The following is a 24,085-nucleotide window of genomic DNA, read 5'->3' as shown; positions in this document are numbered from 1 at the left end:
GGTAAACAAGCCCAGCTTTCTGAATGACTAGAGAAGAAAATTGAAAAGACTTTACAAATAATATTGTAAATATTGTAATATTGTGTGAGATTAATGCTGCAGTCATCCCCTTGCAGACATGTACACACGTACACACACTGCCCAGTGAGCTAAACAGAGGGAGGGTTCTTCAAAACGGGGTATTATGGTCAAAGAACCTTAACTTCTTAGATCCAGTTGTCTCCTTGTCTCTCAATTTGATGAAAAGAAAGCAGGTATTACACTGCATTAGACCGAAATCAATATAAATAGACTTGATTTTGATCCGCTACCCATTATGAGCGACGATATCATCCTCCTTTTGTCAGATTGCCAGACTTACAGTATGATCTCCGTGGAGAGCAGGATTCTGCAGCTCTGGCTCCGGGTTCCCAATTCAATTACTGCTGTGTCTCTGGCAGGCGGAGAGGAGCACCGGCACTCAAATCCCTGCTGGGCTGCATCAGTCAACAGCTCCTCTCCCAGCTGTCACACAGGACCATCAACAGAAGAGGGAGTAACGCAACACTACAGTGTAGAGCAGCGCATCACATCGCACTTACTCCTTACTCGGGCTACCTGTCTGCTTAACATCACCTTAACGTCTCAGGCAGGCATTAACACAAGCATTAAAACGGTAATAACTCGTTCGTTTTGAAAGCCTTTGTTCCCCATTTCGTAGATGACCGTTAGCACTTTTGTCTCGAGGTGACTCTGCAAGGCCAAACGTAATGTGGGAGGGAGGGCGGGCGAGTCAGGGAAGAGCGGACCCTCTGAGCGCCGGTTTAGGAGCTGGGAGACACTGCTGACACTGTAACTCAATGCAGGCCAGCGCACACTGACATTTACTGACAGGGATTAATCACAGACATGGTGGTGGGGGGGGGGGGGGGCGCGCAACTCCATGCTCCCAGCATCATCTCCAGCTTTGCAGGGAACAAACATGGGCAAAACTCTCAAGGTTATTTCTCCTTCAGAAGCCCCTCCCTGCTTGGATCTACCTCAAAACCGCATTAAACCGGACCGCTGCTGGTGACCACATGCCAACCATGCTTTATTGTGAAATGCAATGTTTCATTTGATGTTAAATCCCAGCTGTGGTGAAAGAGACCTCCTTTTAGAAATCAGTAACGGGGTAAAAATAAAAAAAAAAAAAATTAAAAAGATGTGCATTGAGTTGTCTGAGGGAAAACTTGTAACTCTAAGTGTGGGGTCTCACATTACACATTTAACATGTATGACAAGAGACAAATAACCACATTACAAAGATTACCAAAACAGCATTTTAATTCAACAAAATGCATATTTACAAAGCAGAGGTAACTCCAATCTAAAGGATGGCACAAACTACAGTACCATTACAAAATAGCTGAATATGTATACAATACAAAAATGGTCACAGCATTTCAGTGTTAAGGATCATGAACATGTCCTTCTGGATAAATACTAACTTGGATTTTACAGTCTATTGTAGGAATGACATAGCATAAATCCCTCTCTTAAATATGTATTACGTACAAACATACAGTCCGTCATTGGGAGCTCTGCAATGTTGTTCAGGGAGCCAAAGTCATTATTTGTACATGTAATTCTACTCTGTGCATCACATCCTATCTGGATAGAAATGTCATAGATGAAGGATACAGGACTTTCTCCCTTACAGATGAATGCACAATCTTTATGACTTGAGACAAATAAGAGACATGATAACATTAGGTTAGGTTATGAAGGAAAAAAAAAAACCTCACAGGCAGTGACTCTACAAGGCAGATGCACAGCAGTTACTCACAGAATATCTGGCTGAAGTTTAAAGAAAGAAAATATGACTGCTGCCCTTCATTACCTTCCTTAAATGAACCATACATAAAATATATGGTATGACAAAGACGACTTCACAATAAAATCTGAGACACGTCTGAAATTGATGGGTAACAGGTTCAGCCTCTTCTGGAGAAGAATGGAGCTCAGCGCTTAAGTAATTCTGTCAAAGAGCAGTGGCATCAGGGGCCACAGGACACACACACAATGTTCAGCTCTCCTGGCGATTCAACAATTGAAATCACAGCATGGAATCTCTACTGGCAACAGAAAAGGAAAAAATGTCCTTCTGCACTGGCCCCTCAGATGTTCCCTTTCCATGGAGAGTTCATGCTCATAGAAGCGAGAGGGGAAAAAGCTGTGCTTGGTGTGGAGTACAAAGGGTTAGGAATGTCTCCACTGTCCGTTCCTGTTAGTGTGACAGTGGGTCATGAAATTATTTTCCTTTCCTATAAAAAACCCGGACTCAAAACAACGCATGGCTGAGCTGCACCGGCCAAAGTGCTGTCACTGTCACAGACTAAGTTCAAGATGAGGGCTTTTTTTCTCGTCCATCAAGAGGTTTTTAAAAGCTTCATTATAGAAAAACGTATGGAGTTAAAAACATAACTCAATCACAGCATACATCTCAAACCCTGTGCATTTAGATGGTGACATCAGACATGCACCCAGTCCCCCTCAGAGCCAGGGGTGCCAGGCGGGGTCCATGCGGCAGAGGTTGTCCAGGCTGTTAGCGGCTGCCACCAGCGTGTTGACCTTGCTCTCGCCACCCTCGAACTGGGCCAGGTTGTGCAGCCGGGTCATGATGGCGGTGACTGCCTTCTGGACCAGGGACACCAGCTGCTGACTGTCCATGTTCTCGGGCTGTCCGGCCGGGGACAGCGGCATGGAGGTGTCCTCCTGTGTCTTCTTGTGCCAGGCGATGATTTCATCCCTCAGCACCGCCTTCAGGATGCCATCCACCTAGAGAGGGGTGGGGGGGAGGAGGCAGGAAATGAGTGGGAGCAGAATCAGGGTGGCACTTGACACAGTCAACCAATTCAGTCACACTTCTCTCACGAAAACGATCCAGGATGAGAACACGTTTTAATGAGCATTTCTAAGAAAAGCCCTAACAAAACAAATCAATAAGAGACTACGACTTCACAAAACTATACTTTCATCCACTTTCCCAGGTTATTGAAGTAAGACAGATATTGGTACAGGTGCATCTGAAGATTTCAGATTTTACAGTATCAGTCTGATTACAATGTTCAGATTAATCACTTCTTCATTTCTCACTGACATCGATCCCCATTAACCACTTAACTGGGGAGCTTAACTGCCATTTGTTCTTTTCTTATTCATGTCTGTCTCAAGGAAATGGTTTACCAAACATTAAATGGATGGCATTTTACAGTTCCTGTTTATGACATTTTTGTATTCCAGCTTTGTAAGCAAAACGGGGGGAGAAAAAGACATGCTGTTCCTCCTGCATGCTGATAAACAAGAGCAAGGACCAGGCACGGATGAGGTTGGGGGCAGAGGTCAGTAACTGCTGTCTGCTCATGCCTGTTAGCCTGACAGCGGACCGGGAAAACATTTCCCCCTCTGTATTCGTTTATAAATAGCTGAGCAGAAGACACAGCGTTAAGCCACAGTTCAATGGGAGCACTTCGAATGAGGTGCCTAATTACCCGAAAGGAGTTTGCTGACTAAATTTTTTCCCATTGTTAAAAGGAAGAGATGCTGCCATTTCCCTCCATTTCATGGAAATCACACAATTTCAGCCGGCCGCCCGCAAAGAGCCTCGTTTGGCATGGCATACTCCTGGAGAGGCATTTCATTTTTTAAAAGTTAGGAGCTGGGAGAAGTTGCGAGGAGAAAGTGAAATCAAACAGAGCAGGCAGACAGGTGCTAGGGAAAGCCCATGTCAGCTGCTGCCAATGCAGGTTAACTCTGAAGAGCACCTTAAATTAAAAGCAGTGAACCATTATGAAGACAATTCTCATCCCAAGCTCCTGTGATTATAAAAGATATTCATTTCTCCCACATTTATTTCACTTCTTTGATAAATGCCCTCTGCCAAGAATGTTAACAGTTTTCAGCTGATAGGGTTGAGATTGCACTAAACCAATCAAGCACTGTGCTGAGTGGGCCATCCACACTGAAGTGCTCCGCTTGATTTTCCTGCTTTGCTTCAGCATTGCAGTCACGCTGCAAACTCCTTCGCCGTGCATTTAATTACCAATCGGAAGGTGCCATCACTTAGAGCCAATTTAAATCCTTCCTTCGCTGTCTTCCTTAACTCCGGAGTTTGCGTGTTTCGCACATTTATTCAAGCAAAGTAGACAGAGAAATCTGCCAATTTATTGGCAGGAACAAGACAGTTAAATTACTGCTTTACATTTGTAGTTGTCCACTTTACAAAATTCTACTCCGGAGCGGTTGAAATGGAAGGATGGAACATTAATAACCATGCTGGCATTAAACTCAGCCGTACATATTTCATTTGAGAGAGGCTGTGATGGGAGCAGCGTCGAGGCACGATCGGAGAGCGTGTGACTACGACATAACGGGACACTTCCACAGTTCTTTCGGCTCGACAACAACAGTAACAAACTACTCTTGCTGCTGTTGTGCGTTCGCTTCTGCAAACGTTCAACCGGAGCAAGCTTGCTAGCAACGTATAGAATGAACAGGCTCGCACTCGCTCATTTCAGAGGGGCTGAAGAGCTGGGCTAATGCAAGGCCGCAGCTGTACTAATGGACAAGCTGTACCCGTCAGCTTGTTTTTTGCCGTCACTGATGACGAGCCCATCCATTAAGGATGGAATCTGTGAGGCCTCGCAAAACGATCAAGTCCGCTATCTTTGTGCCCACATGTCCCAATTAAGCTATGCCATGAGTTTGACTACAATAGTGCATTGACTGATATAAACTTCAGGCTGCGTTTTTTTTTTTTTTGCTTTAACTTACAAAACAGGCTTGCTTTTTTTTTTTTTGCGTTTGCCCCAAAATATACCACCACCAGCTAGCCACCAAGTTCATTCTTTTACGTCAACTCTCGGTTACCTTGACTACATTAAACGCACAAACAAGAGATTCGCAACTGTATTTAGGTGCTGCAAAAACGGGTCCGTACTCTTGTCAAATGTGAGCAATTTAAGTCACCCTGGAAAAAAACAATTTCCCCAAACAAGTTTACAAAGCGATGCTGGAACGCCATCTGTGAGTTCACTCCTACTGAGAAAAGTCAAAAGCCTTCAATCTGAAAGTCGATACGCTAGTGTGAACCGCAGTTATTGTGACAGAGGATAAAAATACCGCGGTGTCAGTCATGCCCTGGCTGAGCCACAGTTTGCTTCCTGTTGTCTCTGGGGGCCGTGGGAGGCATGGAGGAGGTTGCTACCACTCTACCACATCCTCCATGCACCACAGGCAGCAGAGAGAGGCCCTGGACACTGCCCTGGCACTGATGTAAGACATGCTATTTTCCCTCGCTTCTGTTGTGTTCTCTCAACGCCTCTTTTCATTTTCACCTCCCGAAGAATTTGCTCAATTTGGCTATGACTCAAGGGGACGTTACATGTAGGCTGCTCGCTGCACTGTTATTATGTGACCAATGTGTACAGCCATCAGCTTTATTTAAACAATCCTCCCACAGTGATTGCATTGTTTTTTCCAGATACATTTCAGTGAATCTCAACTTCTCAGTTGACCCAGCCTTTTTCTGTGCTATTTATAAAAAAAATATCTGCCCTGCCTTCAAAACAGAGAAAACAATTAAGGCCCTGGGATTTATGGTGAAAGTAAGTGTTCTAATTAAACTATGCAACTGTAGTATGTGTAATACCAAGGGCTTTATTTAAACAACCCTCCCACAGTGATTGCATGGAGGTTTTTTCAGTTATATTCCAACGCATATCAACTTTTTATTTGACCCAGCCTTTTTCCTATTTGTTCATAATAAAATCTGATCTGCCTTCAAACAAAGAAGGGAAACAAAAATGGCCATGGGATTTATCACAAAGGTAAGTGTTATAATTGAGTAATGCAACTGCAATAACAGGTTTCATACTGTTCCCTACAGCATTCATTCAGTACATTTATGTTTGACACTTATATAAAAAGAAAAGGCTGTTCTCTGCATATATCTGGATACATCTGATGCTACTAAATGACCTTACAGCAGAAACGTCAAGGAAGGCAGCTGCTCTGCAGGGTTTTTTGCCCCATAGAAGAAGGTTCCTTGTTTTAGCCTCTCTCTAATCCTTCCTCTCATTAAGACAGGCATTACCTCAGCAATGATACCCCTTGAGGCCGCTTGATCTTTTAACTGGTCCTCTTCCAGGAAGCTGAATTACTGCAAAATTTGCTGCTCTACGCTGAGCTTCACAGAACTCTGGCATTCTCCATTTTACAATGTTAAGTAAACACGCATTAGACTGTGAAATGCAGACATTCTCATCAGGCACTGTGGTGTTGCTTTTTTTTCTTTTAATTTGTTATCGAGGACTATTACGTGCCATCAAGGCTTATGAGGCTTATGGGGGGGGAAAAAAAACCTTCCACTTTGGCAAAAAAAGTTAATTCCTAATTAGAACTCTCAATCTTGTCTGGAAGAGAAGGTAGATCTAATTTTGTAGGACCGACACAAAAATCACTTCCTTTCCAGCATGCAGCGTGTCTCTTGGGAGCACTGTCTCCATAGCGATAGAGGGTGCTTACAATTGTTGGAGCAAAGACAGAACTGTGGCTCTGTAGGTGTCAATATTTACGTACTGTTGGATTTTGGCATCACAGAACCATTAAATTCATATGAAGCAGAATTAAAGTGTCTATAAGACACAGGTCCTTCCTTCAGTTTCAAACTCAGTGTCTATGAGAGAAGTACTTCCTTTAGTTGCAGCAAAAAATAAATAAAAAAAAACATAATCCTACAAAATATCAGTATTCAGTGTGTACAGCATATACTAATTCCAGCTCAGCCATCTGAGGACAAATGCAAATAAAATACAAAATAATCTACTTGAACCGAGAAATGTATTATTTTCCGAACAGGAAAAAATAAGATGTGACTTAAATCATATATTTATGAAGGAAAAATAAATAAAATGCTGACTTTAATCAAAAAATGTTTATAAATAACCCATGTCAACTCCATTACCATGTCCATGTACATGGCATGTAAAAAGCATATATGCACAAACTCTCTTTGTAATCTGATTTGTAAGAGTCAGCTTTCTGAACCAAGGTCACACACACAGTATGTCTCTAAGCCATTCAAGCAAGGTATTAGATATCGGTCACAAATCTGGCAAAAAAATTTACAAAAATCTCATTGCTACCCTCATAGGATGTTGTTAAAAGATGCACTATTGGATACTGGAGGCAACTGCAAAACATTATTCTCACCCAAATATCTGTGCTCTCACTTTGCTAAGAAACACAGTATTTTCAACACTAAGTGACAGAGAAAACCTGTTTCCAGGAGGGAGTTAACACTACGAACAATTTGATCTACTGTACCTTGAAGTTGGGCTGAGCAAAGCAGCGGGCCACCGCGATCATGGAGGCAGTGAGGGGCCCCGAGACACCGATGGTGGTCAGGAACTCCGAAATATTCGGAGTCAGGCGAAAGGGAACGGGCCGATTAGCGTCCAGGTCGCCAGTGGCGTCGTTGATGTCGAAGCGGAAATATGAAACATTGAGCTTCCCGGTGTCCTGTCAAAAGTGAAAACGACTGTAAAGACCTGGCCTACACACACAGCCACTGAAACCAACTCCATCTGGTAAATGACAATTTCACATGTTCTTTGGCAAACCCCAGATAGCATGCAGAATGTGTGAGTTGGCTGCTTTGCTGTCTGGTGAAAACAAGCACTTTCCTCCAAACAGACGTTTCAATTCATCAACAGCCCGCAACCAAAAAGGTTAAACTCCCCTGACCAGTACACACATAATCTTCAATTTCCCCTTCCATTTTAGAGCCAGTCAAGAGAGGTGTGAATACATGGCATGGCCTCGTCTGCATTTATGTGTAAAAAAGCAAGGGGTGAGTACAGCAATTCAGAAGAGATAAGGTGTTATTTGGGGGAAGGTGTGCAGTTCTGACAGCTTTATAGAAACATGTTTAATTCAATTTTTCCCTCAACGATGGCCTTCAGCTTCTAGGGTTAGACGATACCTAAGGAAGCTCAGATAAGCTCCCTGCATGTTCTAGATTGAGGGTAATGCCGTGAATGCTAACACCACAACACCAACCCCTCGTTCCACTCCACCGCCGCCACAATACTGAACATTATTCCTCAGCAGCTGAGGAGAAGCATATGAGAAAATTCAGGCTGTGCAGACTGCTGGGAAATGTTCTGATCACAGATACAGCCCAACTGACTACACGGGTTTATGTGTGCCCTACAGAAATGAAATGTGCGTTTAAATGCATATTCAAAATTTATATCTTACTTTTGTGTTCTGTGTGTCAAATCCTTTCTTGCATGTTATACCTGTCCATTTCGGCTGACAGATACCCAAATAAAGCTAATTCATGGAATGAAAAACTCACTGAACAGCATCCATCTTTTCAGTGTGTGCTACAAGCAGCAGCAAAGAATGTCAGCAATATAGAGTATATTGCATTTTCCCTGGAAAAACTACTGAGTAGTGTTCACATTCATGATTTCTTTTTCACAGACACTGGTGGGACGTTTGGGTGGGGGGGGAAAGCACCCTGCCATTTGGACAGACACAAATGCATTGTGGATTGTAATGTACTGTTCCAGACCAGCATAACCACAAAACTCAATGGGCCTAAACAATCCAAGTCTATCCTATGTGGCACCAGTCCTGCTCTCACTGACCTATTCAGTGCATCCCAAACTAAGCAGGACTGGGAAATAGCAAAGGGCTGCTCGTACAGTAAATATAGTGAACAGCTAAAATGTCAACAGATTAAATGTAGACTTTTTTTTTTTTTTTTTTTTTTGGAAAAGGCAACCAGGAAACAGGTGTGATACAAAAACAACTGATTTGACCTTGGAACTGCGTAAGGGCATTTATAAAATAATAGCCAAACCAGAGTGACTGCATAGCCTAGATCTGCACACCTTTTATACCTTAAGTATTTTTGATTATTTAAAATACAATTTCACTTATTTAACTTATCCATTTGTCATGCTTTAATATTTGAGGCAACTGCCACTTGCCCACAAACAGTTCGAACTATCAAAAGACCTCTGCTGGTCATGTTTATCAATATTGCTGTGTTAAATGAAATAGTTTACTTGAACAAATCCAAAATGGTTCTCGTATCTTTCAAATTATTTTCCGCTTGTGGCCTACATTAAATGCATTTTGGCTGTTCCGCGGCAGAATTAGCTCATTTTTTATTGAGACATCCGCACAGTATTCAGGCACATTTAAGTTTTAAGTGCAATTATCGCTGTAGTCTCCCATCTCGTCAGAGTGAAATGGGTGCTTTCAGTAGCCAGCTGGCAGTCATTAGTCGGGCTGCAGGTCATGCTGTATTCTTTAAGAACAGTAAATCACTGCATGGGATCCTTGAGAGTATCAGGCTGGTGCACAGTGAGGCATCCCCGAGTGAACAGCTCAGTGGGGAGTGTACAGCTGTGCCATTTGCCCCAATCTAAGTGCATCTATGCAGCGCCTTGATTTTCATTGTTTTTATGCCTAACTTTTTTTAATAACCGTCACATTTTGTTCCACCCAAAAGTAAACATTTTCTGGGTTAAGCTGCAGAACAGACAAAACAAAGGACAAGAAAGGGAACCGCTTTGTATAAACATATACTACGGAAATCACAAAGTGAAACAATAAAATGTGTATAAAAAGAGCAAAAAAAAAAAAAAAATTCCCAAGGAGGAAAAGGAGACAAACAATAACCCAAGGGGGGAACAAAAAAAAAAAAAAAAAACCAGCGCAAACAAAAGGAAAAAACAAACAAACACAAATAAATAGGATATTTCAGAGAACTTGTGTTATTTTTTTTGATGTGTAAATACACAGCAGCAAGTGCTTCCTGGCTCCTACTGTAATCTGCCTGTGGCTAATGGGATCTGCAGAGTGGAACAGACAGAGAAGGGCTTAATGCTCCCTCCCAGCTGCCCACTGCTCTCCACAGTAATCCCTGTCAGCAAAGCCAGATTAGGATCACAGGGAGAGCGTTTGTTTGACACAATCATTTTGAATAATAACTTTTAAATGCAGCTCCTGCCCCCGAACCACTGCTAGCGCTCCGCTGCAGGGCAGTCGTTTCAGATACTATCAGCTACAGTCAATCCCTTTAATTGAACCCTTTAAGGTTGCTGGAGAGCAATCAAATATTTCTGCCAACAAAACAGCTTTATGATAGAGGCAGTGCAGCAATTAGGCCCAGACAGCGATATTCAGTTCGGCGCTGCTAGGGAGTGGTGCATACTGTAGGCTTACAATTAATGTTCTCGCAAGGCACCTGGGACCATGCCCATACTGAATAATCATCATTGTGACAGCAATCTCAGTCAAACAGCAGCCTCACATGGAATAAATGCACTGAACACTGTATGCACTAAATATATCTCTAAACCAGTCATAAAAATGCAGTTTATGTCTGAAGTATTCTGGGTCTTCCTATGAACCGGGTCTAAAAATGTGTTGACGGAATAATATTTCCGTATATAGTATATATACGGAAATATTATTGAATATAATTAAATACATATATAATGACAAAAATACTGACGACTGATTCACTGTGACGACTGAAAGCCCGTGTACAGTGGCCACAAGGAGGCGTGGCCAGAGGAGAAGGTGGGCTCTATACCTGGGCGATTTGCAGCATCTCCGGGTTGAGGCGGTTCAGGTGAAGCATGAACTCGGCCAGCCCGATGAGGGCCAGCTGGATGGTGAACATCTTGCGGAAGGTCCAGTAGTCGGTGGCGTTGGGGAAGGTGTGCAGGGCCCACTCCTTCAGCATGCTGCGGGGAACCATGTTCCCCTGCACTTCCTTAAGGATGTCGCGCAACACCTGCCAGACCAGACACAGTTACAGGTTGCTTGTTTCACGCTGGCAGCTAATAAAGATTTCAGACCCAAAAGCACCTCCCTGTTAACTCAACAGGATGAATCACCACCTTGAGTCAAACAGGAGCCGATCCAGCTCTTAATGAAGTGATAATCTTTTTGGCAAACGGGGTGCTGAGCGCGCTCAAAGTTTAAGAGCCTTTTGGACCCATCAGACCGCCGTGTTGCTTATTCGCGGTGACATCATGTTCTGCTTCCAGCAGCAGTCGGAGGAACTGCTGCAGCAGGATGGCCTACCTGATGGCTGGCTTGGGTCCCCCTGGCCTGCACCGTAGCCAGCCGGTCATAGTAGCGTGAGATGGGGTTATCATGCTCGATGCCCTTCTTGGCGCAGCGCTGCTTGTAGATTTCCACCAGAGAGAGTGAGGAGGGGTTGTCCTCCACCAGCCGCATCTGAGGGGACACCGCCACAACTCTGGGCACTAGAGGGGAGAGAGAGAGACACGCGGTCGAGTTCCAGACATAATTCGGTGAATTTACGGAGTAAATAACGATGTTTCTTAAGTTTACGAAACCGAGGTACAGACACAGTTAAACAAATTAAAATTCCTTTGCCGAGTACTCCTGAAAAACATTCAACACCCTCCTTTTGCGGTGTTTGATTTGAACCTCAATTACAAAAATTACACTGAACAGATTGTATTTCTTCTTTTGAATGAACATCGGTTCCCACTTAAAAGAAATTGCCTTCACATACACGACATAATAAGACACGTCTGAACATTTACACAGGCTCACAAATTTCAATATAACCATTTCATCAAAGAGCAGACAAGACAAGGAACACAAAATCCCCAACTCATTTTATTCTTTATCAAACCAATAAATTCCAGGAAACAATGAATGGGCAAACATCTGTGCGGAGCAATCTCTCGTGTATGCAAAAGAAAAAAAAAAAAAAGCAGAGAAAATGCCTTTGAGCGACTCAGACAATCAAACTGAGTCAACACAGGCCCATGTGCCAATTTTCAGTGCGCTAGGATCCCCACAGCCCTCTGATCTCCCAGGAAATGAAGCCCCATTCAGGGGCCAGGAGGTGTGACCATCGGGCCCTGACACTTCCATCAGGATGAACAAAGGCCTCCCGCACCGCGGGTCAGCGTGACATTTCATCAAATTGGCCAATGTGTGCGTGGACATCACTATAACTGCACAGATCCCAAACTGCAGAAGGGTGAAACAGTTCTTTTTTTTTAAGAGCTGTCTCAACTCAACCCTAGACAACAACTACCAACAAACTTTTAAAATGAGAAAATGGTACAAGTCATGTAGAATGACAAGTCACACATGCTAAACTCCAATTTTAAAATTGGACTGTGGACTATGATGTAATGTCTTTGCTTCTGCTCATTCCATTCACAAGCACATGTACAGTCAATTTCACCAAATCTCAAAACTGTCACTTCATTTTTTAGCACTTAAAGTTACCTGAATTCACCAGGCAAAGTATCTTTGACATTTAAGATTGCTTTTTATTCTGTTTAGATTTATCTTTAAAACACTATATAGTTTAACCAGTTCAGTTTTAATCACTATTTATATTTGTAGTTTCTACGGATTGCCACATAAGTCCCTATTTGGTGCCATTCTGTTGCCCTAGGTTTAACTGATAGTTGCTCTGGTAGTATGAGTCACATGAATATAAAGATATACTTTGTATTTTAACTGTTGTGTATGTATTCATAATTTGTTGGATAACATTTATTAAACATACTCGTATTTACTGAACTTATTGGTTTATTCACGTTTTTATTCATGCATTTATGAAGGTACAGGATTTTGCCTGCATTTACTGGAGTAGCAAACTAGCAAATCTTTTAGTGAGCAGAGATGGATGTGGGACATTAACCTTCCATTTGTACTTGTCTTCATAGGTGTCTCAGAGTGCCAAAGCACACTAGAGTGATCACCATGCACTGAATGCTAACAGGACACTGACTTACTATGAGCATGTCATCCTCTCAAACTTTTCATGTTTGTTTTTTTTTTTTCTCTTTTTTTGCGCGATTTCAGCTCCGATTTAACTTTTGTACGCTGACCTTTTTCCCTGCATTTTTTTCCCTCCATGTGGAAACAACAGAACGTGGAACATCACAATTCAGATGCGAGGAGACGAGTGTGCATTAAATGATGGAAAAATAAATGCTCTCCTTGTCTCGGCGAGATCCTGAGGGGAAGGGGAAAGGTCAGCCAATGTAATCAGGTGGCCAGCTGGGAATGTGAAACACTGGAGCAACGGAGTGACTAGACAGTCCCAGCGCCACGCCGCTCCCTTGCTGGGTGCCCTTGAACTTTGACCTGGAAGAGCTACGACACTGATAAGTCTGTCACGGGGAGACAATTTAGATCTCATCTCTCTTCCCGTCTCCCCCGGGCACCACCCGGCATCTTGCTTTTATTCACTGTGGCCTTTCCTTTCCTTGCAGGTGGCGATTCCCCGGCTTCGTTCAAACTCTGGCCTCAACTGTTTCCCCACTCCCCGTGCTGCTAAACTCCAAACACTTTCTGACCTCAATTTTACTTTTTCTCACTCAGCCTTTTGTAAAAAGAACTGAATGCAAATACCGCATTTAGAGCAGCCAAGACCTGTGGACTTCAGCACAAACCGCCTCCCTCACATGGCAGTGTAACAAAGCCGCCCTTGCCGAACGCCCTACAGCCGGGTTCAGCTGCAATTCAAAATAACCCAAAAAAAATCCTCTACTCAACTCCTCAAGTCCTGAGTGGGCAGAGCCATTCTGCGTTTCTTTTGTTCCCCGCTAATGTATCATTCTATTTCTCATCAACACTCAAATATGCATGAGCAAAAGTCAATATCGCCAAGCAGACTAAAGCATTGACTCTTAATATAGCGAAGTTCAGGAAACACGAATTTTAATGTCATGCTAAACAGACATTTTACACAATGAGGTAAGGGTTTGCAGAAAGGTGCAACAACAAGGTGTTTCAGGGTCACTGCAGTAAATCGTGTGTGTGTGTGTGTGTGTGTGTGTGTGTGTGTGTGTGTGTGTGTGTGTGTGTGTGGACAGTGAGAGAGAAACCCTGAAGCGGACGCCCTCTCCGACCTCCACCTCTGCAGGGCATTACCTGTGAAGAAGAGGTGCCTCTTGGTGGTCTCCTTCCTCTTCTCCAGGCAGGGGTTGAGCAGGCGCAGGAGCTGCAGCACACGCTCCTCCCTCCGGGACTCCGTCAGGCAGGCGTCGTTCATCACCAGGTAGGGGTAGATCTTCCCGTTGTGGCCGCGGATGTAGAGCCGGCGGGCCGCCGTGTTGTGCTTCTGCACGATCTCCACCCGGGGCATGAACCTGGGGGACCAACCGCGAGAGCATCTGACATTCAGAGGGTTCCAGCCACACCATGATATTCTGAGGATACCACAATTTCAGCACCTCTGACCGAATTTTCAGCATAACACTGTGCCACTTTGGACACTACATTACATTACACGCATTTAGCAGACGCTCTTATACAGAGCGACTTCCAGCACAATAGGACATGAGTGTATTTAAGGAGCAACAGGGTCAGACGAGGCTAGCAACACTCCCAGACCATAAACGGTCGTTACACCCAAACATTCAGTCTGAAATGACAGTAATTCGATTTGGAAAACAACATAGTGTCACGATAAAATGGATTATTCACATTCTGGAAAGTTCTACTAACATTTACAGAGTGCTAGAAGCAGTGAAGCTGCATGCCCCAGATAAGGTGTATTCCCATACCATACTGAAAACAGGAGGAGGACACTTCTCTGCAGTACCTGGCGATCTTGATGTAGTAGTGAGTGGGTTTGGGCATCAGGAACTCCCCGGGGATCTCCACCTCCGCCGTTTGGGCAGAGAAGTTGCTGAGGAAGCGGCACTTCTCCTCGATGAGGAAGAACTTGGGCAGCTGTTTGGTCTTGGCCTCCAGGATCTTGATCCACTTCTTCAGCTTGGAGATGAGGTTATGCAGCTTCATGGAGCCTGGCACACTGAAATCAAAGTCTGGTGGCAGGAAAAGGAGAGATGAAGGACAGACTATTTTATATTCCTGCAGCTGATCAATAAATCAATAGATGATCAACAGAACTTATTAAATACGGGTCTGATTAAATCTCTGTTATTTTTGATACAAAATACGCAGCTTTAGTCCATTAAAAAAAACGACTGCATAATTAATGTACAGTATATTCATTAGTATTGACATACATTTACATGTATTTTTTTTTAAGCAAACGCTCATACCCAGAACAATTTACAAACATGCAGGGTGTGTGTGAGTCACAACTATTTTTGTGATCTAAATTAAGAACTAGGAATACAAGAATATAGCTTCCATGTAGAACTGACAGACTAACAGGTTATGAGCACCATTATCAAGGCCTAAAGCCATGAACATGAAACATTTCACGATTAGAGGAAAAATGGCTGTGTGCAGGGCTTATGAAAATTAACAACACTGGAGACACAGAAGTGACAAATCATGTTTTCTGGTCACATAATAGCCAGTAAGTACAGAATTTTGAGAAAATGTGGCTTAAATAACTGAAATCTCTTGAGTGTCAATGGAAAGTTTCCTTTGAGTCAATACCACCGGGAAGCGCACAGCCTGTTCAATGCATACTGTGCACCCTATACACATAACATGGCTTCCATAAATTATATATATTACATTCATTTAAATATAAATCATGTATATACATTCCTGAAACAAAGGAACCTTGTACTGCCTTTGCTTAACTATCACAGCACCAAATGACGCAATGTCATGATCAAAAATTTCATTTTTATCACATATTTAATGGTCAAATTGCTAGGCAAAACTTATTCATGTTTACGGCATGCTGTCAGACTATGCTCTTGTGCAATGCTACCAGAGACAAGATGTGGTATTACCAAAGCACTGCTGTCAGACTTATACCATGCAAACGTGATCAGCATTGACTATGATAGCTTAGAATGGTCAAATCGTGGAGCTGTGATTAACTACAATTAAAAATGCAAACACAGACATTTTTAATTCGTCAAACCAGTTAAAACCTTAACAATGATAGCTCTACTAAAAAAGAAACAAAGATTTATATATGCCGTTACACAAGTCAAGATTAAACACAGCTCATCAGATAAGTGCACAAAGGAACACAGAGGCAGGAGGTCAGGACGAGTCATTAACCTACTGATGGTGTGCCGTGCCTTCGCCCTGCAAGCCTTGATGAACCGCTAACTGCACTTTCTTAAAGTCACAATATAAACAGCTCATCGCGCATGCTGTTTCCGTGTGAGGGCGGAGAGACCCTCTCCAGCACAGCAGTCACACAGGCACCACACACCCAACAAGCCAGCTGTGAGCTCCCCGCGAACCTCTCCAACGCCCAGCGTGAGCTCCCCAACCCCGGCGCACCGAGGGGGCCCGGGCTTTTCAGCACCATGCACATTTCATAACACTCCAGTGAACGTCACATGCTCCGCTTGACATTCTGATGAGCAATTCTCCTTAAGTGATGCCTTCCCCACCCCACCACCCCCGCCCCGCTCTCCCCGAGCAAGGCAAAGTCATTAACGATCAGGTAGCGCGCCGGAAACGCAGCCTCTTTCCGTACGGATGGAAAAATTCAACAAGGGGCCTTCTTATCATGAGGGAAGTCTGCAAACAATCTCCTTTCACCTCTCGGAGAAAATGAAATCATTTCAGATGGGGATTTGTACGCCGCTGTCCGTGGCTTCAAAGCAATTCTGAAGGAGCAGCGAAAAAGGTGTTTGAGATTAAAAAAAAAAAAGAGAAAAAATGAAAATAGTGCTACATTTTCTTCATTAATCACTGGTCTTTCATTATCAGAGCATTTCAAACGATAATAAAGGGGCTCTGTATTTTTGTGCAACTGCAAACATCCGTGTAAGAGCTGCTGGTGTTTTCCTGTTTTGTGTAACGGAGGAGGAGGAGGGGGGGGGGAAGCTATTTTAAAGTTGTCTCTGGCTCCTGTGCAGGCCGTTCATTGGGGAGTTGAGTTCCAGAGTGCGGAGAAAACAAACTCCTTACTCTCTGACCTGTGAATCTGAGCAAAGCGTTGGAGCAGCTAATGTTTTCTCCATCTAATAATGCCCAGAGAGTGGAGGTGGCCCATCGCTAAAAATACGCCAGATCTCCTTTCTCCCCCCACTTGCGAGCCTCTCCAGTGAGTACAGCTTTCCACACGCACACACACGCACGCACACGCACACGCGCACACACGCGCACACACACACAGTTTTCATCACTGCAATGGCTGAATAAGTACAGCTTAGCCCTGAGCAGCATATGGTACCACAGGTTCCTCACTCCCCGGTGCAAGTGCTGATGGTTCTGAGGGCAGAGAAATGGCAGCTCAGTTCTGGACAAAAAGGAAACCCAGGAAAAGAGTCTGGCTTTGCATTTCCCCCGTTCATTCATAAATCTGGCTGCAATGGACATTTACTGGTATGTGCTTGGCAGGAATTAAAGACTTTCCCAGGGGTTCACTTTCAAATTACTAATTACCTTTTTTTTTCCTGAAAACATTACACATATTTCAAACCCCAACTAGGTATGTCAAGTGACAGTGGTAAGATACAAATCTGTCTTTTTAAGTGTCCCTTTTGCATTCAGTTGCAAAAAAAGTGTCAATATGGAAAATTTCAGTTTTCAACAGCTGAAGAATAATGTATTATGAGCATTACTTCATGAACACTGTATCAATTTACAATAAACTCTTTAACTTATAATTACTCTACAAGTTACGATACATATTGTTTCACATGTAACCAAAAAGATGACAGAAGCCATGTATTCAAACAAGCAGTAACTATTTGTCCTTAATTTTGAGTAAATAACTGAGGCATAACGCAGTCTGGTGAGTGAAGGACAAACCATGAAATAAAATTTATTACAAACCCAATATACCATGAGCATCCTTTCAGTAGCAATGCCATATTTGCTTCTACAGGCTTTTTTTACATGGCTTGAACTGTCTTGACAGGTTTTGTGCTACTACATGACTTCCCTGTCATTTATGACTGATCAGAAAAAGCAAAACTGAAATGATCAAACGTCTGAAAAGACGTCAAATAAAATGAGTTGCTTCATCTACCCGGATTACCCTTCAAGAGGCCTCCCCCTACATGTTATTTGACAAAATGCATTAAAAAAAAAACGTTAATGCATGCAAATAGCACGCCCCTTGATTAGATTTGCATGTGTAGACGAATGCCTTCCCTTGCCAAATATTATGTATGTGGGGAGAAATCGATGTTTTCCAGCCTTACAAATCCCTTGAAAAAGCAAGAGCCACAGCGTTGAGAAATGAGCTGCCCCGGCGCAGAGCCGCAACGTAAACCATGTTTGTTCTGCACTGACGGCTCTGATGGCTTTACTGTAACGCTCCATTTGCATAAAGAGCAGCTGGGGAGTGCCAGGGCCACTGTGTCTGCGAGTGCGTCTGCGTGTCCCCCACCCTCTCCGTGCTGTGGCAGCTGGCACCTACACATCCATATCTCCCCACCACCCCATCACTCCTGCAGAGGCCGGCGACGCATTTCGCCTTCCCTCCAGAGACGTGAGACGGTTCAATATCCATTTTTTGGGGTATCAAGTTATCTAGGCTACACACGATGGTGAAGACGGAGAGGGGGGGCGGTGGGAGTTAGGCTGGGAGGAGGCGGGGACGGGAGAGGGAAGGAGGCTGGAGCATGGGGCAGAATGAAGACGTTGTTGTATACAACTTTCAGCACACTGTTGGGAAATAAACCTTTTCACAACTAAAGAAAGACAGCAGCAGGTTATGTTCATGGTGTGGGGGGGGGGGGGGGGGGGGACTCATTTCACACATGGACTACAGACAAGTGGGAATTTAGAAGAGAGGAGGAGAAACCAAGCCAGTGACACTTTTTTTCTTCCTTGGCTAATGCTGGCTACTTACTGGTTCTCTTATTACACTTATTGATGTTCTGTCAGCCTCTCCTCAGAACATCATCATAATGCATTCATAATGGATGGCATGGGAGCAGGAGAACATTGCTTTGGTAATCAGATGCTCCGCACTATTACACTGACCCCCATGTTCACTCTTTTCCATAACACTGAAACTCAGATGGACACTGGTCAAGCGGGGAAAAAAAAATCCTTTTCGCTGCACAAGCACATAACCGAAAAACCAAATTTCTTGTCAAAAATATGCAGAGTCATATGCCTGACAGCGCGTTCCTCTGACATTTTGGCAGAGAAGACGCACAGTAAGTCGATGACCAACCGGCCGACTGTGCAACTCCTGGACCTGAGTGCCTTTTGGTTATCATTTGCACTGGCAGTTTGACAGTCTACAGAAGGATAACCGACAGCTCTCTTAGTGGGCCTCCGTGTGTCACTCAGACGGCTCAGATGTAAGGTGCCCCTGGGTTACCAGTCAGGACCACTTCTTCAGAGGCGGCGCAGGAAAAATAACCGCTGCTAAAGGACCGGGGGTGTGGGTGGGGCCTCCGCACAGCTGTGCAATTTCAATGCAATCAACACTACCTCAGCCGAGCATACACAGCCTCAACCTTGGTAGGCAGCCTTCGCCCATTAAATTTAATCATATGGTTCAAAACCCCAATTATTTCCTGAAATACAACTGTTCTGCCTGGAAGAGAACACTGCATTCGACACAATGCTGAAGTTGCTATGTAGGTCAAGCTTCAAGGCAGTGTGCTGCATTCAGGCAAAAATCCCATCAGCAACTGCAATATTTCTACAAGAAGGCAAAGCAGTAAAAAGCCATAAAAGCTGCTCTCTCTACCTGCTGAGGCTTTACCTACGCTGGGGGTGTCTTCCAACCAGCAACTGTGATGCTAAAATGGAGTTCTTGGAGCACTTATTTGAAGTTCAGTCAGGCAATTATCGGACAAAACATCCCTGAAAATAGTTTTAGCAGTAGCAATTTATATTCAAAATGGAGGAGTTAGTGTGAAGACTACATGAAAAATGAATCTGGCATAAAGGTAGAAAAAAGACCAAATAAACCAAAAAAAAACCTATAGAAGAGAATTTTATGATTGTTTTATGGAAGAACAAATGTTTGTGAGCAATCACAAAAGTTAGCTAGGTAGATGTACGTAAACAGTTGACTAGCTAGCTAGTTAGCAAAATGATCAATCATTTTAATACACTGCACTACTTATTGAGTTAACTGGCTAGCTTAGATATTAGACAGTATGGCTAAAGTGCAACTGGTTAGCCATAGCATTGAATATGCACAAAATTCTTCAGCTATGGGACTGCAAACCTCAACAGATGTTCCAGACACCCACTGCAGATCATATTTATCCACAACAGAGGAGTCTTCCCCTAGAGACACACTGTCACTGGTAGGAGGGGTGGTGATGCTATGACACTTTTCATGGTTTTCCTTACATACACCTCTTTTGGAATAAACAAACATTTCTGTCTGTCCTTGACACAGCTAGTTACAAAAAGAAAGGCAGTAAGTTAAATCACTTTTTTTCTACGATACAACAGCAACTAGCAAAAATAAAAACAACCATGACAGTCAATGAAAATAACCACCCAGCTGCAAAGCGTGACTTTTTCCTCTATTGTCTTATCCTCTATCTGGAGGATCTGCTGTCAGGCTATAAAAAAGCCAGGAAACACTGAGATCACTTAATTATTTGGGTGGAGCAGGAGAAATACTAATTGGGGTCAATTAATAGGTTATGAGGAGGGGAACATAACTGTGACTCAGTGCGGATGATTGATGCTCCAGCCTGATCAGTTTGTGCGTTTCTGCAAATTCCTAATGTGCCTTTATGACCATAGCAATGCCATGCATGACATGTTTGCTGTCCATATCTTAACCTCAAGACTGGCAATCCTTACTAAAATGAACACTGTGGAGCGTGCCATTAGACTCAGTCCATCTATCAGATTCAGACCGGCCACCTTCAGTGTCTCAAAGGTCTTGTAAGACATTTACGCATATTGGACAATATATACCTGATGATGCACGGACATTAGGATTGCTCCAGTGGCGGTGGCGCATGGATACTGACCTGTAGTGAACTGGCCCTTCATCTTCTGGAAGACGGGGTCCTGGGCTGTGGCCTGGGCACGTCTGGCCAGGGACTCCGAGGCGGCGCTGGAGAACATGGTGGAGACATTGGAGACGTTTTCCAGCCCCACCCCAAAAGTGCTGACCAGCTTCTTCACAAAATTGAGGGTGTGGGGGGTGATTTTGGCGTCCGAGACCGCCCCGCTTTTCTCAAACGCCACCGAGTAGCACTTGGCGAGGCCCTGCTGGAGCTGCCGCAAAACCTGGGGGACAGAAGGGGAAATCGGGGGGGGGGGGGGGACAGAGCGAATGGGAGGAGATCAGGAAAGACACATTTCTCCCAGTGTACAATCTCATTTTCACAACCACACCTAGGTAGCACCTTGTTAAACATCTTGTCAGAAGAATACCCCAAAAATAACTGCATTAAAATGAAGCAGACAAAAGCAGTAGGGAGGGGACACATGGACTAGTGCATGTTCTCTTTGAACTTTTAGTGAACACAATACATTTTAAACTCTTTATCGACATCATTTTAAAAAAAACGTACATTAAGTGTTATTCTTACATAAACCTTGCTATAAGATTACAGGGAAACGTCACCTACGAAACCACACCAACCAGCGTTCTTATTTATGTAGAGGACAGAATCTCTAAGAGACTATAATCACAGCCGCAGTACTTTAACAACTGGTATTCGGGTGGACTGGAGGAACGCATCTTACTGCCACAAAGGAGTAAGCTTTCAAAGGAGGGCGCATCAGAGATAAACCTTTCTAACAAATTCAACATGGCACAGATTCAACACTATGCAACTTTACATGTTCAACTTCCACACGAGTCCTCCAGAGGACTGACAGTGAGCCTTAGGAGCGAGTATAATATTTGAGTCTGCATCTGGAATGGGAAAAGTATCTTTATTCTCAGTAACTGTAAATGTTACATTATCTACTGCCTGTCACATAAGCGCAAGACATTTGCCACGGTAAACAGGCTCTCTCTCTTACAGGGGGGTGGACGCAGCTGGGCCTGCAGTGGACCACACTCAAGGCTCCACAGCGAAGAGAGATCCCCTGAACACCAGGCGTTCGCCCTTCATCCCCAGCTCCTGAGAAACTCATCTACACCTGGCTGGTTCAGTCAACGTCCCCCCTCGGTGCGGTCCAGCAGGGAGAGGCAGGCACCAGCCCAGGGCCCGGGAGTTGAACAGCTGCCTGTGCGAGTCTGTCTGACAGCAGTCTCTCCCCCCCCTGCTCAGTCCTACACACTCACCGCACCCATCAATCAAGCCTGCCCCTAGGAGCTGCTGATTAGCATCAGTGCAAAACTAAACCCTATCACAGCAAAACACACTTTTCAGGACCACTGAACCCAATTTGGGTGCCCACCGCCACCTCACTTCTGCCAAACAAGTCATCTGAGATAGCGAGGCGGAAAAGGGTGCTGGTCGGGGAGCGATTTTAAAGAAAGCAGAGCTATTTTGATTTATGTGTATATTTGGGGGGGAAATATGAAATAAGTGATGTCGCGGATAAACAGTCACCCTGTGAATGTGCAGGAAATTGTAAAACGGTGTTAGCTCTGTGACCGCACTTATTCCTTTTTTATTAATACCGCAGCGCGGCGTAGTCGGCGCCGCTTTTCCCCCGTCTCGCTCATTTCTTTCATTTTGTTAATTCATGACCCCCGCTCCGCTTTCTGACAGACGAGGCGAAACGCGGGAGGGCCCTGTACCCGGGCCGCGGAATCCGAGCCCGCTCCCCTCGGAGCTCACCTCCTCGTGCCAGTTCTCCCGGAACCACACCATCTGATCCACGATGCCCTCCAGCGAGGACAGCAGGGTGGGGTGGAGCTCGCGCTGCATGTGCATGATGCGGCTGCAGCGCCACATGGGCGCCGTGGCGCGGATGGGCCCCGGGTCCGAGGCCGAGTGGGGCTGGGCGCCCACCGAGCTGGGCTGCTGCTGCCCCGAGTCTGGAAGAAGCGTGGAAGGGGGGGCAGTGAGAGACACAGCCTCATTCGCTCACACTCACTCTCAAAACGGCTGTCAGTACAGCTTAATTTCACACATCTGGCTTCAGAGTGGCGGCTGACTCCAAAATATGTCGGAGCGCCGACTGTTGAGCGTGGTGATGCAATAATATGGGACTATCAGTTTATTTCTCTTTATTGTCAAAACACGTACACACACTCAAATGTACCCTTCAGGGACACAGCTGAAGGAGAGCTGATTCTGTATTCACAAACGCGCCGCCGTGAGGCAGAGCAGCAACTTACCACTTTTGTAGCGCTCCCTCTGCTCGATCTTAAGCGTCAGGTACAGGGTTCGGATGGGGAAGTACACAGCTTGCGGGTACACGCGCCCCACCTATAAGAGAGGTGAACATTTGGAGGGGTTTGAAAAAAAATAATGTTCAACAGAATCGACGCCCTTGAGATAACAATGACACAAAGCTGATTTAATCAGGTGTAGCATCTCACAAACAAAGCGAATAAAGACAAATACATTTTGATTCAGCCTTAAAAATCCAGAGGGAACACCTGAGAAAAAAAAAAAAAGAGTGTAAAAAAACAAAAAACAGTCAGATGAAGCTCTGAAAACCTCTTATTCTGTGTGTAAACAAACATTCAGGAGCCTAAAGAGAAGTTTGTGTGCGTCAGCCGACGCAGCGACCCCGCCAAATCCCAGATGAAATGGAGTCGGGAGGGGATGGGGGGGGGCGGGGAGGTGAGCTGCAGCGCCTGGATGAAGCCTCCCATCAGCGGGATAACTGTGCCCTATATAGCCATCCATTACAGTCCACAATCATAACAAGCAAGCCCTGCCCGCTAGCAGAGGCTAATTGGCCCTGTAGCTCAGATAAACCCATCAGTCACAGGTTCAGCTCTTTGCCATAGACGGCTTCTGAGCCCCAAAGCACCCCCCCCCTCACCCTCGTCTGCACGGGGTCAGGACAAACTCATCCCACTCCAGAAAAAGATAATGTAGGGCTTTTACTTTGATAAGCCGGGCAGAGCGCAGCGCTCCAGCTGCAGTTCTATCCCAACACCGGGTCCGTCACACAAACCCTCACAGCCACACACGTCTGGGTGGCTTGAGCTGCTAACTTGCTGAGCCACCAGTCTACTCAGGTGTTATTAAAAAAAAAAAAAAAAAAAAAGGAAAAA

At 44.5% G+C, this 24,085-nt stretch overlaps 1 protein-coding gene across 2 annotated transcripts in view; it reads right to left on the bottom strand.

Moving 5' to 3' along the window:
• Positions 1-1,423: 1,423 nt before the first annotated feature.
• LOC118773138 (transformation/transcription domain-associated protein) overlaps positions 1,424-24,085 on the bottom strand; it is a 94,811-nt gene continuing 72,149 nt past the window's right edge. For both annotated transcript variants that reach the window (XM_036521936.1, XM_036521927.1), the window contains 9 exons: positions 23,195-23,285; positions 22,692-22,891; positions 20,919-21,180; positions 14,660-14,885; positions 13,987-14,204; positions 11,137-11,321; positions 10,640-10,843; positions 7,348-7,542; positions 1,424-2,799 (listed from right to left, as the gene is read on the bottom strand). In XM_036521936.1, the coding sequence (XP_036377829.1) occupies positions 2,515-2,799; positions 7,348-7,542; positions 10,640-10,843; positions 11,137-11,321; positions 13,987-14,204; positions 14,660-14,885; positions 20,919-21,180; positions 22,692-22,891; positions 23,195-23,285 (1,866 nt within the window). In that variant the 3' untranslated portion in view covers positions 1,424-2,514. The remainder of the gene's footprint in view (positions 2,800-7,347; positions 7,543-10,639; positions 10,844-11,136; positions 11,322-13,986; positions 14,205-14,659; positions 14,886-20,918; positions 21,181-22,691; positions 22,892-23,194; positions 23,286-24,085) is intronic.

The sequence above is a fragment of the Megalops cyprinoides genome, chromosome 1, assembly GCF_013368585.1.
Source record: "Megalops cyprinoides isolate fMegCyp1 chromosome 1, fMegCyp1.pri, whole genome shotgun sequence".
NCBI classification, from domain to species: Eukaryota; Metazoa; Chordata; class Actinopteri; order Elopiformes; family Megalopidae; genus Megalops; species Megalops cyprinoides.
This window is presented reverse-complemented; position numbering and strand designations above follow the sequence as displayed.